The sequence below is a fragment of the Anopheles darlingi genome, chromosome 2, assembly GCF_943734745.1.
Source record: "Anopheles darlingi chromosome 2, idAnoDarlMG_H_01, whole genome shotgun sequence".
Lineage (NCBI taxonomy): Eukaryota > Metazoa > Arthropoda > Insecta > Diptera > Culicidae > Anopheles > Anopheles darlingi.
Window position 1 is genome coordinate 90,276,902 of NC_064874.1, and position 15,000 is coordinate 90,291,901.

The 15,000-nt window shown below is 48.2% G+C and overlaps 5 protein-coding genes across 10 annotated transcripts in view; 4 read left to right on the plus strand and 1 right to left on the minus strand.

The window, feature by feature from the left end:
* Positions 1 to 6,369, minus strand: part of LOC125959623 (fez family zinc finger protein erm) — a 22,990-nt gene extending 16,621 nt beyond the window's left edge. The window contains exon 1 of the mRNA XM_049692450.1: positions 6,234 to 6,369. Coding sequence (XP_049548407.1) covers positions 6,234 to 6,263 — 30 coding nt within the window. The 5' untranslated portion in view covers positions 6,264 to 6,369. The remainder of the gene's footprint in view (positions 1 to 6,233) is intronic.
* A 2,382-nt stretch (positions 6,370 to 8,751) lies between these two features.
* Positions 8,752 to 10,018, plus strand: LOC125952103 (derlin-1). Its single transcript, XM_049681377.1, has 4 exons — positions 8,752 to 8,987; positions 9,057 to 9,248; positions 9,322 to 9,482; positions 9,546 to 10,018. Exons 1-4 carry the CDS (start codon positions 8,835 to 8,837, stop codon positions 9,790 to 9,792), a joined length of 753 nt encoding a protein of 250 aa, XP_049537334.1. The 5' UTR covers positions 8,752 to 8,834; the 3' UTR covers positions 9,793 to 10,018.
* Positions 10,019 to 10,087: 69 nt separating this feature from the next.
* Positions 10,088 to 11,389, plus strand: LOC125952099 (protein ABHD11-like). Of its 2 annotated transcripts, XM_049681373.1 has the most exons (5): positions 10,088 to 10,140; positions 10,333 to 10,459; positions 10,530 to 10,703; positions 10,770 to 11,143; positions 11,205 to 11,389. In XM_049681373.1, exons 1-5 carry the CDS (start codon positions 10,088 to 10,090, stop codon positions 11,338 to 11,340), a joined length of 864 nt encoding a protein of 287 aa, XP_049537330.1. In that variant the 3' UTR covers positions 11,341 to 11,389. The 2 variants fall into 2 exon arrangements, with proteins under 2 accessions (XP_049537330.1, XP_049537329.1); XM_049681372.1 differs by having other exon boundaries at positions 10,116 to 10,459.
* A 61-nt stretch (positions 11,390 to 11,450) lies between these two features.
* On the plus strand, positions 11,451 to 12,506 carry LOC125952100 (WD repeat domain-containing protein 83). Its single transcript, XM_049681374.1, has 2 exons — positions 11,451 to 11,564; positions 11,625 to 12,506. The coding sequence occupies exons 1-2, from the start codon at positions 11,495 to 11,497 to the stop codon at positions 12,461 to 12,463; spliced, it is 909 nt and encodes a 302-aa protein (XP_049537331.1). The 5' UTR covers positions 11,451 to 11,494; the 3' UTR covers positions 12,464 to 12,506.
* Positions 12,507 to 12,706: 200 nt separating this feature from the next.
* The window catches only part of LOC125952062 (nipped-B protein), a 13,572-nt gene continuing 11,278 nt past the window's right edge, over positions 12,707 to 15,000 (plus strand). For 3 of the 5 annotated variants that reach the window (XM_049681297.1, XM_049681301.1, XM_049681302.1), the window contains exon 1: positions 12,707 to 13,141. The gene's annotated coding sequence lies outside the window, so the exon portion shown is untranslated. Of the gene's footprint in view, positions 13,142 to 13,502; positions 13,779 to 15,000 lie in introns of all 5 variants that reach the window. The other 2 variants (XM_049681298.1, XM_049681300.1) reach the window with 2 other exon arrangements.

Consider the following 15,000-nt stretch of genomic DNA (forward strand, 5'->3'; position numbering starts at 1 on the left):
AAAGAAACCTCAAAGAAAAACATTCTGCAACACCACTAGGACGATTGCAACACTCCACCTCTGTTCAGAGCTCCGTTAAATGTGTGGTTTAGTCCTCCGCACCCCTCCGTTCCTGGACCTTTTGCATCGCCCTTCCGTACCGACAATTTTGGCTCGTACTTTCGCACCCCCGACCGACGCCACAAAATGAGGCCGGTTTTGTGGGCGAGAAATAGAGCAGTGCCAACGGCAACACGGTCACGGTTTTCCTGGGCAAGCGCTTAAAAAGACGCGCCTAGGGAATCAACGCTCAGCTCACCATCGCCCAGTCAGCCAGCCATCCCTATTACAAGCAGACCAGCCAGACGACGCGCACACGACAGGAAGCAAAATAATTACCAATGACTGCGGAGAAACGGAAAACCTTGAAGGGGAAAGTGCGTGGAAAACAACAATCAACCGCCAACGCTAACCGCCTCCCACGCAGACAAAGCGCGGCCGGAAGTTGACGAAAGCAGACGCAAAGCATCATCAGAACCTCGGTTGTTGGTTGGATTTGATGCAATTTCCGATGCTGCTACCGCTCTGGGAAAAAGGACAAAACAATCGGATTATCGAGATGGTGAGTGAGATACGATAATAAGGGATTGAGTTTATGGGGGGGGGGGGTATGTTTTTAGGGACGCATTAAATGTTGCCGCTTTTAAAGACATAATATTTATTAAACTGGATTAAAATTATGATGAATGACGCCAACATATGCTTTTGAGTGATTCGAACCCCATTACACAGTGTGCAAGGAGAGGCTTTAAATGTATTCAGTTATTTAATATATTTTTCCAAGGTAATTCTTCTTAGTAGACTTTGGTGTTATTTGATATTTAATTTATCTTGTAGTCCCGATGAAGTAAGAGAGTTACATAAATGCTTCTTGAAGTAGGGTCATTCTTAAACGCAATACGAATCCAATTGTATATTTAGATGGGTCGAAATGGCTTGAACAAGCACTTCACCTTCAGCAATTCGATATTCGATGTATTTCAGGCTAATAGACTCTCCTTTTTTTCATAGCCCCGTACACGCAATAACCCAAAAATAGGATTCTCCGTGCGCAAGGGAAGTGTAAGGACTCTCCATTAGCCATAAATCATCCTAAACCCACCTTCGATAGGGGGTTTTCCATGAAGCGTATTTTATCAAAATCTATAAACAAAAACCTTCCTGCGTCACGCGTCCTTCATCGAAGTTAACAAATTGCATTCCAACGAGCGACGTCCGGTATTCGCGACTCCACAACAACATCATCGTGCTCCACCGTGAGCCTCATTTCGAATTTGGACACGGGAAGTCAAATGTTACAAATTAACTCATCACAACGTACCCCTTCCTCCGCCCATTTAACTATCTCTGGACTGAGTGGGCGCAGCCGCAAACCGGAAGCGATGGATGGAGCGTGCCACCGATTGTCGGGACGTCGCACGCGTACACGGTTAGGCGTTAGGCGGCCCCCGGAAACAATTTAAACGGTATTACAAACAAATCAATCGCCAATGATAATAATATGTAGTAACAGTAATAAACCACCATGTCCGGTCGTTGGATGCGGAACCCTCGGAAGGTCGGTCGGAAGGTCGTGTGCCGTGAACGGCGTTCGGCATCCTCCCACTTGACAGGATCCGGAACCCCTACCCCGCCCGATAGGATTATTAACTGGGCGCGAACGGTCGAACGGTTCAAATTGGCTCAACTCAATTCAGGGCTACCGGGGAACGTGAACATTGATCTCCCTGGCTTCCGTCGTTCGAAACGCGTCGTTCTTTTCCTGCGTGAAATGCTTCCGGAAAGGTGCTCGTCGTCGTCGTCGTCCTCGTCGCCGGGAACATCTTTTCTGCGTTTTCTGCTGCCGACGGCTAAACAACGAGTGTCGACGTCGTGCTCTTCACACACGCGTCGACACTGATAGTGATTAGAGGGTGCGGTGTGTGGTTTGTTGTGATGTCCTTTGCCGGCTGAGGGTGTCAATTGTTCGTGCCGGTAGCGGTCTAGTTCGCTGGCAGTGATTGGCATGTGGGAGGGATCGAGTGGCGCCTTCACGTCGGGTTTCACACAATGGTGATTCTCTGATCCAAAATACCACAGATGCATCATTCTTGTGGACATCTCGCGAAGTTGTTGGAAGTTAGATGTTCCTCAATATATTACAAATGTTAAATCACCATAAACTTGTCCGTAGACTAAAGGATCATATTTTTAGAACATCGAAAACATCCCGCAAAACGCTTCACGTCATCCGTCCGCGATAGGCTTAATTGATCTTCTAATCATTGTTTGTTGCTAAACACTGACTCGAGGGCTACGGTAATCCGCCATCGCGCTCGACGTCCTTAAAAGATCGCTCAACTCGTTCCACGTGCGCTCTGTTTCGACACAAAGGATTCGCTTAAGTGGAGCGCTTCAACTTCAACCTCAACCACCGAACCTGATGCGGTGCCAGTGAACCCGTTCAAATCCTATCAGAAAACTTTTGCCAACATTCCGACCCATTCCGCCGACGCAGACACCCAATCTGACGCACGCAAAACCGCGTCACAAGAAGTTGTCAGCCGCCCTGAAAAGGATTAGGCCCGCGATGGCCCCTAACCGACTGGCAGGCGTGCCTGCCGGTGGCAACAAAGGTGGCGCGTGACGCGTATCCTGCCCGCGCCTGACAAACCTGAAGGACTTCACGGGCGGCATCGGTCGGGAATCCTTTAAATTGAATCCCACCAACAAAAGGAAGGAGCGAACCCCTCCGATGGTGGCTGTGTTGCCTCGATTGTAAAGAAACGTTGAGCATCGAGTTTTAATCCCCCCCGCTTTCCGGTCGCGTGATCTCGGCTGCCAAAGTGTCGTCGTAACTGTCAACGGCAAGCGCAGCCAGCGCTGTGGAGGTGGAGGACTCAGATGAGCACTTCCCACCAAAAAGTGTGGGAGAAAAATGGAGCGAGACTTCCTTCCGAGCTAGGGACGTGATTATACTAATGACGAACCAACTTGTCCAGTCAATCAATACTGACCGGTCAACCATCTGACCATCCAACACTGCAGGACTCGACTCGCTAGGCCAGGTTTGAAAAGTGGAAACTGTTTAAAACGATCTTCAGGTCATGTATGGTGTGCGTCACTCTCACACTGGCCATTGGCCAAAACTCATCCTCCCAAAAAAGGTACGCCTAACGGGCAAAGGCGTGGCATTTTTGTGGACAGCTTCAAATCAGCAGCGTGTCGGTACAGGAACAGTATGGCATTCACCGGGGATTGACATGGGGGAGACATTTTACAGTAGGTGTCCTATTTAATGATCGTTCCAAACGGACTGGACAATCTGCTGCTGCTGTTGCTGTTGCTGGTGATGCTCAGCATCAATCAGCGGGCGGCATATGAGGGGTTATTTTGCCTGTCTTGCATCATTACCGTAATTTGCTAACGGAGCATATGTTACGTTTCGGAACCGTGGACGCACAGTTTATGTCGGAGGAGGAACGAAGCGACTTCATTTTGAATATTTTGTTTAGTATAACATTTACAGTCGAGGAAAAGGTATTGATTTGAGATTTTTAAGAGAAAAAATGAAAAACTGGTTTTTGGTTTAGAATAATTTTAACTTCAAACAACTCGAATCAAACAACGTTCAAAACATTTTTAATTTACAATATCAGCTCAATAACTTTTATATTTTTAGAAAACCATGCTTCGGATCTACTTTCCAATAGATTAGAAGATTAGTGTCTGCCTCTTTGGCATTAGAATCAGAACAAGATTTATTGTAAACAAATGATGTGGTATCATCCAAGTAAACCTAGAAAATAGAAAAGGAGAAATCCAACTACTTGGATAAACGCACGAAGACAGAGAAAACGAGAATACTTGGATGAATCTAAGATCACAGCTACAGCAATACAAATAAAAAATCTACAACAGTATATTTACTTTAAATTCCTCGGCCTAAACATCTCTTTTATCATTTAGCCGAAAAATGTATGAGTTCAGCTTCAAACAATGGACAAATGTGACTAACACGACCACAGCAACACCTCAAGCGATCATCACACTGATTACCATTGCGTATCGACAATGGCGTTTTGCACAATGTTTAAATATCGTTGAAATGAGCACTGAGCGCCGATTGTTGGCGCATTTTGTTGTGGGAATCCGCCCTGTGGCCACCGTGTTCGCGACCTCTTTCCTGACCGTGACACCGCGTGACGTTGAGCGCACTTCAAAGCAATGCACAATTGCTGACGCTGCACGAGACGCACGCAATGTCTCACGGCTCACGACAAATATCCGTTACGCGGCGGGAACATTGTTTAATTGTTGCGTACGGACGTCAAATGTAAAAATGCGTTGCACAGACCTCCTGCCGTGGGTGGCTGGACCCGGGTCGCTAAAAAAATGCACAACGGAATGCTTGCCCCCGGGAGGGCGGGGAAGAAAAATGGCCCGCCGTAGGATCTTGGCGGGTGCAATCGTTTCGGAAGGACACCCGCTGGGGACAAGGACCCCCAGCGCCTCGCACTGCGTTGGCCATTTCACCAGACGAACGAGGCGCAGTTCGAACTCTTCAACCAGCCTGGCGTTATTGGCCCTAGGGATCGTGGCAGCTGGCTGGCGCGAATGTGTTCCCTATGTTGTGTATGTGCGCGAACCACTTTTGAATCATGCCCTAAAGCCGTTGAAATGTTGGTTCGCCTTTTTCCGGTCAGCAGTCTCCGGATAAACCCCCTTCTCACAGTGAGCAACACTGCAAGGACCTCCAGTATTCGACGACTGCTGATGCTGGCTGGCGGGAAGAAACACTAGAAAAAAAAAACGACAGGGGAAAACACGATCTCTAATTGTCGATAAAATGATTATAATGTGTATGTGTAGCCTGCGCAATAGCCACATATGCCGGAGTACCTATGTACGGCAGCGACGCGACCAAAAATGGCGCAAACTAGGGGTCCGATTGAAGTCGCTGCAATCGGGATTCGGTTTTCCCTTACTTTAAATTCGGGGTTCCTCAAATAGGAAGGAACAGGGACAGGCGTAACAGTCTCTGTGCATTTGACGAGTGTTGTTTGCGTTCTTCTGTATCGCAACATCGAAATATTTACACTCCTTTGCTCACGTTTGTTCCCTTTAAAGTCCTTTTTAAAGCGATTTCTGTGAAGGGAACACACTTCTTTCTGTTCCGGGAAGATTTATCGCGATAACAGACGTACCGAAGGTAATTTAAAGCATCGCTACGGTGCACCGCCAATAAAGGACCAACGCTTTCGCTAAAAGCGAAACACTGACCACCGCCATCACCATCATCAGTGCGCTAGTTGATGTACTGCTGCTGCTGCTGGTGCATAACATTATTTATGCAACGATCCTCACCGCATCCCAGAACCGTGGTCCAGTTTGCCGACGCTCCCTCGCCAATGTCAGAAATGAAAAGCCACTCACGATGGCCATTTGCTGCATCCGTATGACCTCAACCGGGCGCCCGCAAAATGGCTGCCAGAATCGCACTGATAAACGATGGACAGCCCCCATCAGCGCATCTCGCACCCCTCTCCCTATCTCTATCTCTCTCTCTCGCTCACTCTCGCTCTTTTTCTTGCCATCTTTCCTACTCTGGCAGAACAATGTGCCACATAGCAACTGTTACACACACCCGAGGGATGCGATTACAGCAAACCATGCTCGGAACCCGAGATGCATCACAGGCGCAGGGGTGCACCTCTGGGGAGGTGAACAGTGATTTATTGGAACGAGTGAAAAATGGAAACATTACATTCGCTTCTCGTTGCGCCATGCCGGCCATATGCCAGAGCCGCTGCCAAGGGACACGGGCTCTTTCGATCAACCGTAACTGATGCGTTGCTCAACGAATGCACACGCTCGCTTATGATGTTTGCAGCCATTTTGAGATGCCGCGTCTGATGCTGCTGCTGCTGCTGCTGCTGCTACTGATGCCGCTGGGATTCAGCTCTCTTATTAGCCGCGGTTCATTTCATTTCACCCTCTAATCTGATCTCATTTCGCTGGAATAATGTTTTGCGGAGGAAAGGTACTGGATCTCAGCACGGGGCACACAGTTTGCTAAACTGATCAGCAGCAAAAATGGTCACATTTGTTGTTTGTCCGTTAGATAAGGAATATTTCCTCGTTTTATGCACACACACACACTCACACAAGCAACTGCTACATCACAAAATCAAATGTTTAGATCATAAACTCACCAACGAGACTCCGCTATGGGATGATTCCATGATGCGGCACGGCCAAGTGATCCAAGTTCCATATGACACCGACACCGACGGCTTTGCCGATTACGCCATTTTCCGTCGGTAGTTTCGTTTTTTGATTCCTCGCGTTCCGTCGCGTTGCTGCTGCTACTGTTGGTACTGCTGCTTCGTACGCAAATTGGGGAGTATCCCGTCGTCTCATCAATAATTCACGGCGCCAAGCTCGATTGGTGAAACACAATCGAGCGAGTGGGAGGACCACCTCCTTCACTTGTTATGTAAATACAATCACCAGCATACCAGCGTACCAGGCGGTGTTCAGGAAAGCGTGGCCATTTTGGTCCGCTTCTCTTCGGAATCGATTGGCGCACACACCGCGGGGTTTAAAAATCGATCCAATCGGAAGGATGACCTCCCACCACACATCTATCGAACCGTCTTTAACTGCCGATGACCGTCACTGTGTTTGCGATGTCACTTCCGGTCGCTGTTGCTCCTTTTTGAGTTTCTGGGCGCGTCTGCGGGCCCCGGGAAATAGAAAAGAAAAACCACAACCACATCAATTATCACCGCACGATCGGAGAAAGAACCGCCGATCCAGTTTTGCGAAAGTAGCGCGCGAATAGAGGGAACAAACGCGTCCGCGACCACCAAAAGCTAACGCGCGAAGCAATCCGACTCCTTGCCTGGCCGGTTTATGGGTTGGGAGCGGACGATATGATTCGCGGAAAGCATATAAGTACACACACAAACACACGTACATGGCACGGCATAGCATAGGGGCGTTTGATCGGCGACATACTGATCATGCTCTCGTATCTCTCGCGACGCTCTCGTCATGCTCTCGTAAACAACCGGAGGTAAAATGCAGGACGCAGGAAGGCCAGGCCTTCGGAAGGTCCTTTCCAGAGCCGAACGAATGAAAGAGAGCAAAAGGTACGGACTCGCCCAGAAAGGGTCTCGCAGGTCGGCACGCAGCGGATTGTGTATTTATTACCGTACTCTGCTTTCAACTGCGTAACAGAAAGGTACGGTTAGGGATGAAACGAGAGCCATCCGCACCGCACCGGGACCACTCGTGGCTCCGGGAGTCCGGCAGTTATCGATCGAATGGAGGCGGATGGTGGTTGGTTTTTTTTGTATCTGATTTTACTTTTATTTAGGTAGAAACAATTTAATAATGGTTACTTAGTTTGTTTTAGTATTAGGGTGATTCATTACTATATCAACTGTACGGAGCATCAAACGTTGACCGCGAACTACAATCGCCGTTGCGAGCATAAAAGGTCAATTCGATTGGATTTCTTTAGGATTAATTCTTATATCTATACTCCGTTTGAAATGTTTAACTTTGAAAATAGGTTATTGTTTTAGTAATGCAGACAGCGTGCCCAGCATAAAAAGACATCTTTAATCACATTCCTGGTTCAACTACACAAGAGTAGGAGCTTTACGCAATCCCCGTATTTACCTGAAGCACATATAAGTTCTGTCTGCCGTGGGTTTGTGCCCATCGTTATGTACATGCGCCCTCATTCTCCCGCACGAAAACCCAAAAAATACACGCACTTCATTCGCTGAAAGCCAAAAGGCACGCACATGCTCACTTTTGGCATGGCGCGTCCATTGTACGACCGTGTGATGATTCCTCTCGCTTCTCCCTATTGCTACGAATACTACCCAAGAAACTTCAGGGAAAAAATGCTATGTAGTTTCAAAATTACTCACGGCACTAAAACACATTTTCCTAGTTAAGTTTCGATGTACATATAATACAGCTACTGTTGATAAAGTAACAACCGATGGAACGGAACCTTTGCATTCCATAGCTAAGCTCATTATGTATGCTCGATAAAATAAGTGTACTGTTGGTGTAAAAAATCAATTCAAAACACTATCATTAATTTCGATTATTCTTAGTTTATTCCTGTTATGAAAATGCATGAAATAATAATAAAGAAGAAGAAAAACATAAATTTATGTGTGTGTGTTTTTTACTGAAATTTATGTCAATTTTAATTTACTAACACGTGTCGTTGATTTTTGCGAGCGTACCCATGGAGGGCACGAGTGGGCCAAAAATGTCCAGCCTCCCCTTCGAAGCTAATACCGGATAGGTGATCCGTAGAACCATCAAAAAAATCACGTGTTGGTCCCCGTTACATTTGAATTCAAATTCAAGCATTTTTTTTCAACTAAAATTATTTCAAACAAATGGCTGGGATAAAAAAATGTTTCGCCCAAAAATATTTCAAGCAAAGACACTCCGTTTCATAATGCTGGTCTGACCTCATTTTTTCGATCTTACGCTCAAATAAAAAAGCCCCGACAAATATATGTATCATAGAAAATTATCATTTTATCTTTAGAGGACGTATATAGTTGGAATTTTTAAAATACAATTAAAATTGAGGACTGGGGAGTCAAAAAGCCAAAAAGTAAGTGAAGGTATCACTATGCAACGGAGTGTGCGGAGGGTACACGTCATTTTTCAAAACAAACCACACACACACCCACACACACGCACACATATTTTCACAAAATTATACGGACGGAGGATTTTGCAGAAGATTTTCATCATTTTCCCTAGGAAAAATGAGTGATTTCTCGACTTGGTACAACCAGGTGCCGCCCTTTACGCGCATCTGGTTGTCCGCTACCGTAGGATTATCGCTGGTGGCCAAGTTCGGTATTATACCGTTGGAATATCTTATCCTTCAGTACTCACCGCTGCTCTACAAACTCCAGGTACTTTCACCGGCACATGACGAATCCTCGGTAATCGCAAATAGATAACGCTTCTTGATCCTCTTCCAGCTATGGAGACCAGTAACGGCCGTCTTATTCTACCCGCTGAATCCCGGAACCGGATTTCACTTCATGATGAATTGCTATTTCCTCTATAATTACTCGCTTCGGCTGGAGTCAGATCATTACAAGCAAAAGCCGGGCGATTACTTTTACATGCTGTTCTTCAACTGGTTCCTGTGCGTTATCATCGGACTTTTGGTATGCGGTTTTTGGCTTGTGGATACCACCTGCCTGGAAAGATCATTTCATTTCCTCGTTTTCCTATTAACAGATTGACCTTCCAATTCTGATGGATCCGATGGTTCTATCGGTGCTGTACGTGTGGTGCAAACTGAACAAAGATGTGATCGTCAACTTCTGGTTCGGTACTCGGTTTAAGGCCATGTATCTACCGTGGGTACTGCTCGGAATGAACATGATTCTCTCGTCGGGGTACGTATGATGCAATCGAATCAGCGATTTGTGTGTCTAATGTTGATACTTTCCGCCCAACAGAAGCATATTTTCGCTGCTAGGCATTCTGGTCGGTCACGCTTACTACTTCCTGAAGTTCATCTATCCTTCTGAGCTCGGCGGTCCGGCGCTCATCGAAACGCCCTTCTTCATTAAACGCTATTTTCCGGATGTTCACGGTGGCACGCATGGATTCGGTGTACCGCCGGTCGGCCAGCGTCCAGTCCAGCAGCAACAGGCTGCTGCCCGACACGCTTGGGGCCGAGGACATACGTTGGGCCGTGACTGAACTACGGGTTAGTGCATATTCGTTCGATTGTAAATACGTGCACGGGAATGGCTCCATGCATCCCGATTGTAATCGTCATCCTCTACACTTCAGCTCTGGCGCGTCCATCGGCCTACGATGATTTGCCACCGCGCTGGTAATGGTAAAAAGGGAGAAAACATGTAACACAATGACTGGGGGAAAGGCGTGTTTTTCTAAAACAAAGAATATTTAATCTTAATCTAGAGGTTTTCGTGTTTTAGACGGTATAGAGAATTAATGAGAAATTTGCTGTGTTTCACCGGCAAAAAACCAGATGATGACGTCTCACCTGAGCACACAGTGCACACTGAGCCTGAGCCGTGCACAGTGGTCTAGAGCTAGCGCGAGTACTAGAAGACGCTAATCACAACAACTAAAAATATCGGCGATGATTACGAGTAAAGTGAATCAAGGTGCACGTAGAGTGTTGTTCCGGTGTTTCGTTCCTTCCCGATGTAATTTACATACCAGCCCACCTCGATGCGAACAAGGAGCTGCCCCTGTTCCGTTGGCATTCAGTCGGTATGAAAATAACGGAGGCGGCGATGCACACCCAGTTCTCATCCTGCACGGGCTCTTTGGATCGAAATCGAACTGGAACAGTCTGGCCAAAGCGTTCCATAAGAACAGCAAACCGGTGAGAAAGGTATGGTATCTACTTCACCAGTCATTCTCCAGTTCGCGGATATTCTAGAGGGTTTGCTTTCTTCCCATAGATCTACGCAATCGATGCACGTAACCATGGGGACAGTCCACATAGCGATCAGCATTCGTACGAGCACATGGTTGAGGACATGGTTGCCCTCTACAAATCCATTGGCATCGAGCGTGCCTCCATAATCGGACACAGCATGGGAGGACGAGCCATGATGCTGTTGGCATTGCGATACGTAAGTGCCTTCGACCCGTCCATACGAAACAACCAATAATGATTCTGATTTCCCGCACGCCTGTAGCCGGAACTGGTGGAGAAGGCTATCATTGTAGATATTTCACCGTCGCCCGGGCTGGGGACGAGCAACACAAACATCCCGCTGTTCCTGCAATCCATGAAAATGATTCAAATCGGACCAGAAGCTACCATCCACCAGGCACGGCGCATCGCGGACGAGCAGCTGGCGAAGATTATCGCCGAAAAACCGTTGCGTGACTTTTTGATAACGAACCTCGTCAAAAACGAGCAGGATGGTGGTCGATTCCACTGGCGAATCAATCTGGAATCGTTGGAACGTAACTTCCACACCGGAGTGGCCCAGTTCCCTACCCTGACCGGACATCGATTCGAGGGGCCAACGTTGTTCATAGCTGGTGGTCGCTCGGATTACGTAAAGTGAGTACAGCAAAACAAGGCATTTCTGTTCTGCTTTCGATAAAGGAATCTCTTCTCGTAGACCAGCGGATGTTCCATTGATAAAGACGCTGTTCCCAAATTCGGATATCAAGTACGTGAAGGATGCTGGCCATTGGGTGCACAGCGAGAAATCGGCCGAGTTTGCGAAGCTGGTCTTGGATTTTTTGAACGAGTAAGTTCCCGGTGGGTGCGTAGTCCAAAACGAATTTATTTAGTTTTAGTAGTCGGCACAAACTCAATAAATTGTTGATATTTTTCTAAAAACTTGTTTAGGTGATGCTTCTATTTTAATACGCACTGTATTGGGTTTTTGAAAAACAAACGCACGCGATGGTGGATCTGGTCGCTAAACAAAGCCTGAATTGCAATCAAGGCGCTGTTCGCGCGGTTCGGTACAACGGTAAAAAGGATATCTGCCGAATTAGGAGGCCCTTCTACAATCTATTCTTGCCCATTTCAGTGGACGGTTCGTATTGCTTCTCCTGTGGTTCGGACAAGAAGATAAAGCTATGGAACCCGCGGTCCGGTTTGCTGCTGAAAACATACGGAGGCCACGCAGACGAGGTGATGGACGCGGCCGGTAGTTGCGAAAGCAGCTTCATCATATCCGCTTCCCTCGATAAGAGCGTGATTTACTGGGACGTATCGACCGGTCTGCCGGTGCGCCGGTTACGCGGTCATGCCGGAGGAGTGACATGCGTACGGTTTAACGAGGAATCTTCAATCGCCGTATCCGGCTCCAAGGATAACACGATCGCCTGCTGGGATGTCCGCACACGTAAGCTCGACCCGGTACAGACGATGCGGGAGGCCAAAGATTGCATTACGTCGCTCGTTGTGAGCGAGCATAAGATAGTGTCCGCTTCGCTGGACGGCTCGATACGGCAGTACGATATCCGGGCCGGTGAGCTCGTTTGTGATACCATCGGGGTGCCCATCACCCATCTTGTTCAAACCAGCGATGGCCAGTGCTTGCTGGCCGCCTGTTCCGACGGAGTCATAAGACTGATCGACAACGACACTGGAGAACTGCTGTCCGAGTACAAAGGCCACCGGGTGGATGATTATCACATCGAATGCGGCATCATATCGTCGGACACGAAGATCATCTCGGGATCAGCGGAAGGGGTGGCCATCATTTGGGATCTCCTGGAAGGTACCGAGGTGCGAAGGCTACGCATAGGCAGCGAAGTAGTGCACTCGCTGGCCACACATCCCACGGGAAACGATGTACTCTTTGCTCGTAAGCGACATCTGGAAGTATGGGGCCATCCGGACGAGGATCCCGAAGACGCATAGAGAGACGATAGTAATTTTTAAAATAAAATAAGCTGAGAAGACAAAGGACAAAAATTCCTCACTGAGCGTGTTTTGTTGTGCTCTTTTTCACAGGACCACCGTTTTCAACTTCTTGGCTTTTGCTCGAACCCTCACTCACTATACAAACCTTGATTTGGCAGAGTGGTGTTAGTGAGGTGTGCGCTTCGTAGGCGCGTTTGTGTGCGTGTGTGTGCGTAGAAGCGTGTGTAGTTCGCCATTTTCCTTCTAAAAGAGAGAAGAATCACAAAAGAGGCAAAAGGTAAAACGGGTGTCTCGCGCGTGCAGTTTCGCGAAATACGGCTGTAAATCGAAGGTGTCTGTGCGTAAGGTGTGATTCACGCTCGAGAACGGTTTCCGTGCGCCACCGGTCAAGTGTTATGTTTCGTGTGGCGTGAACGCTTCGGCGTGTATTTCGCATCGCAGAGTGCAGCAGCATCATCATCATCATCATCATCATCACCGTCATCATCATCATCATCGTCATCATCGTGCTGTCTTGCGTATCGGTCGTTGGCGGAATGGACCCGCCGCCAGCTCGGCTGCGATAAACCGAAGAAGAAGGTCTGCTCCAGAGTCCTCTAGCGCTCTTCCGATCTTCCCGAACGCCGCGACAGCCTCTTCGTCGCCGCCAAAGAGTAGTGGCTGGAACGTGTGAAAGTGAGTGTATTTGGGGGCCCCCCGTCCACCCGCTGGGCCTCGGTGCAGCGAAGAGGAAATAATATTTTGGTTCGCTGACCTCTGCCGCCACGCACGGGTTTTCGCGCGTCCGACCTCCAGCAGCAGAAGAGTGAAAATCAAGAACCATAATTAAAGGAGCGAACGCGCTCGTAAAACAACCGCGCATCCGTGGCAGGGCAAGCCTGAAATTCCATTCCCCGCACCGCCGTCCCACCCCACACCCTCCTAAACATCTGTCGTGTGACGGTGGTGGAAAAGGAGAGGAGTGAAGGGGGACACCCCCCGCGAATCGTCGTCTGGTCAAGTGACAGCCGCCGCGTATGCTTCTTCTTCTTCTTAGTTGGGAGTTTTTTTTTCTGTTCATCTCTTCTCGTCGCCGCGGTTTCCCGCTATTCCACTTTCTTCCGTTCGGACGGTCGCGCCAACAACCCAGCATTCAAAATCCAAAAGTGTGCGTTGCACGGGAAAGTAGGCTTTGGCTGCTGCGTGTTTTTTTTTTGGTTTGTTAATGTGTGTGTGTGACCGACCTGCTGAGCAAGAAGCCGCCGCGAGTTTTGTGCGTATGTTGACGGGCGCAAAAGGCAAAAAGTAGAAGAAAAGGCTCCTTGTCGCTAAGGTGCGTGTGTGTTTGGTGCTCTGCACGGAAGGAAAATTTATCCAACTAATCCATCATCGCACTTCACCCATCATCCTTTATCGCGGATTGCGCTTTCTGGTCCTTCGTCGTCGCACCGCACAAAAACCGTTGTTCCGCAGTGCATCCCCTGATGGGCAGGCGGTTTATTGCCGGAACCGAACTGGACCATGCAGTAGCCGCTTTCGAGAGCATACGGATCGACTACTAACGGTCCAGCAGAAGTAGTGAGAGCACTACGAAGGAGTTGTTCTTTTGAAGTTCCTGGGAGTCCTTGGATTGCCTTGAAAGGAATATCAAGAGTGTGTTGAAACAAGTTTCATTATTCGCATTATTCGGGCTCTACTGGCAGTAAAAGTATGCTCTACGAGTGAAACGGACAGGTAACAAATTAATTCATGCACCCAATCGAACGGTACCTCCACCGACTTCATGTAACGGTAAATGGAGCCCGCAGTGGGGCCGCTTCCTCGTTCCTACCCCCAATGGAAATCATTTTTCCGCGCTGCCACTGCACAGTTTGACAGCTCCAGCTTTTCTTTGTTGTGCCTTGCAGGCTGGCTGAAGCTGGGAAACTCGTACGTCTTGTGTCCCGAGAGAGTGAGAGGACACGCCAAGGATCATGAATGAAACATCAAGGAGCAGAAGAGTAGGCTTCGTGAAAACTTGCGGTTAGGCCCGCTTACCCTCTCCTACCTGTCTATCCTACGGGGGCGATGTCAAAAGAACGCGCCACTTTTATTCGGAGTCGCTTTTCCGGAAGCAACCGGAATCCTTTTCCAGGATGTGTGAGCCATGTGAGAGATGCATCTCTCAGCATCCTTGCGTGCTCTCTTTCTATCTCTCGATTCGATTGCTCTCCGACTTTCCCTACTGTATTTCGGCCGTTGCACAGCACAGCATCCTTCAACCGCAGACAGAAAAAACATAAAAAAAAGATTTATGTTCTGCCGATTCGGACAAAAGCGTGCGCTTGTGTTGCTGGCAACGCATGTGTGTGCGTGAGACGATCGTCTCTCGCTTCTTAAATCCCTCTTGGGAAAGGGGAATGTCGGGAAACGATGAAAAGGGGGAAAGGGAGAGGGGTTTAAATGTACTGCTCGCGTGGTACACGCGATTGCACTGCCACCGCCTTTACCGTTGCCCGACATGTACTGTGCCCAGCAATCGTTTTACTTGTTGACTTTTGTTCTTTGATTTCTTT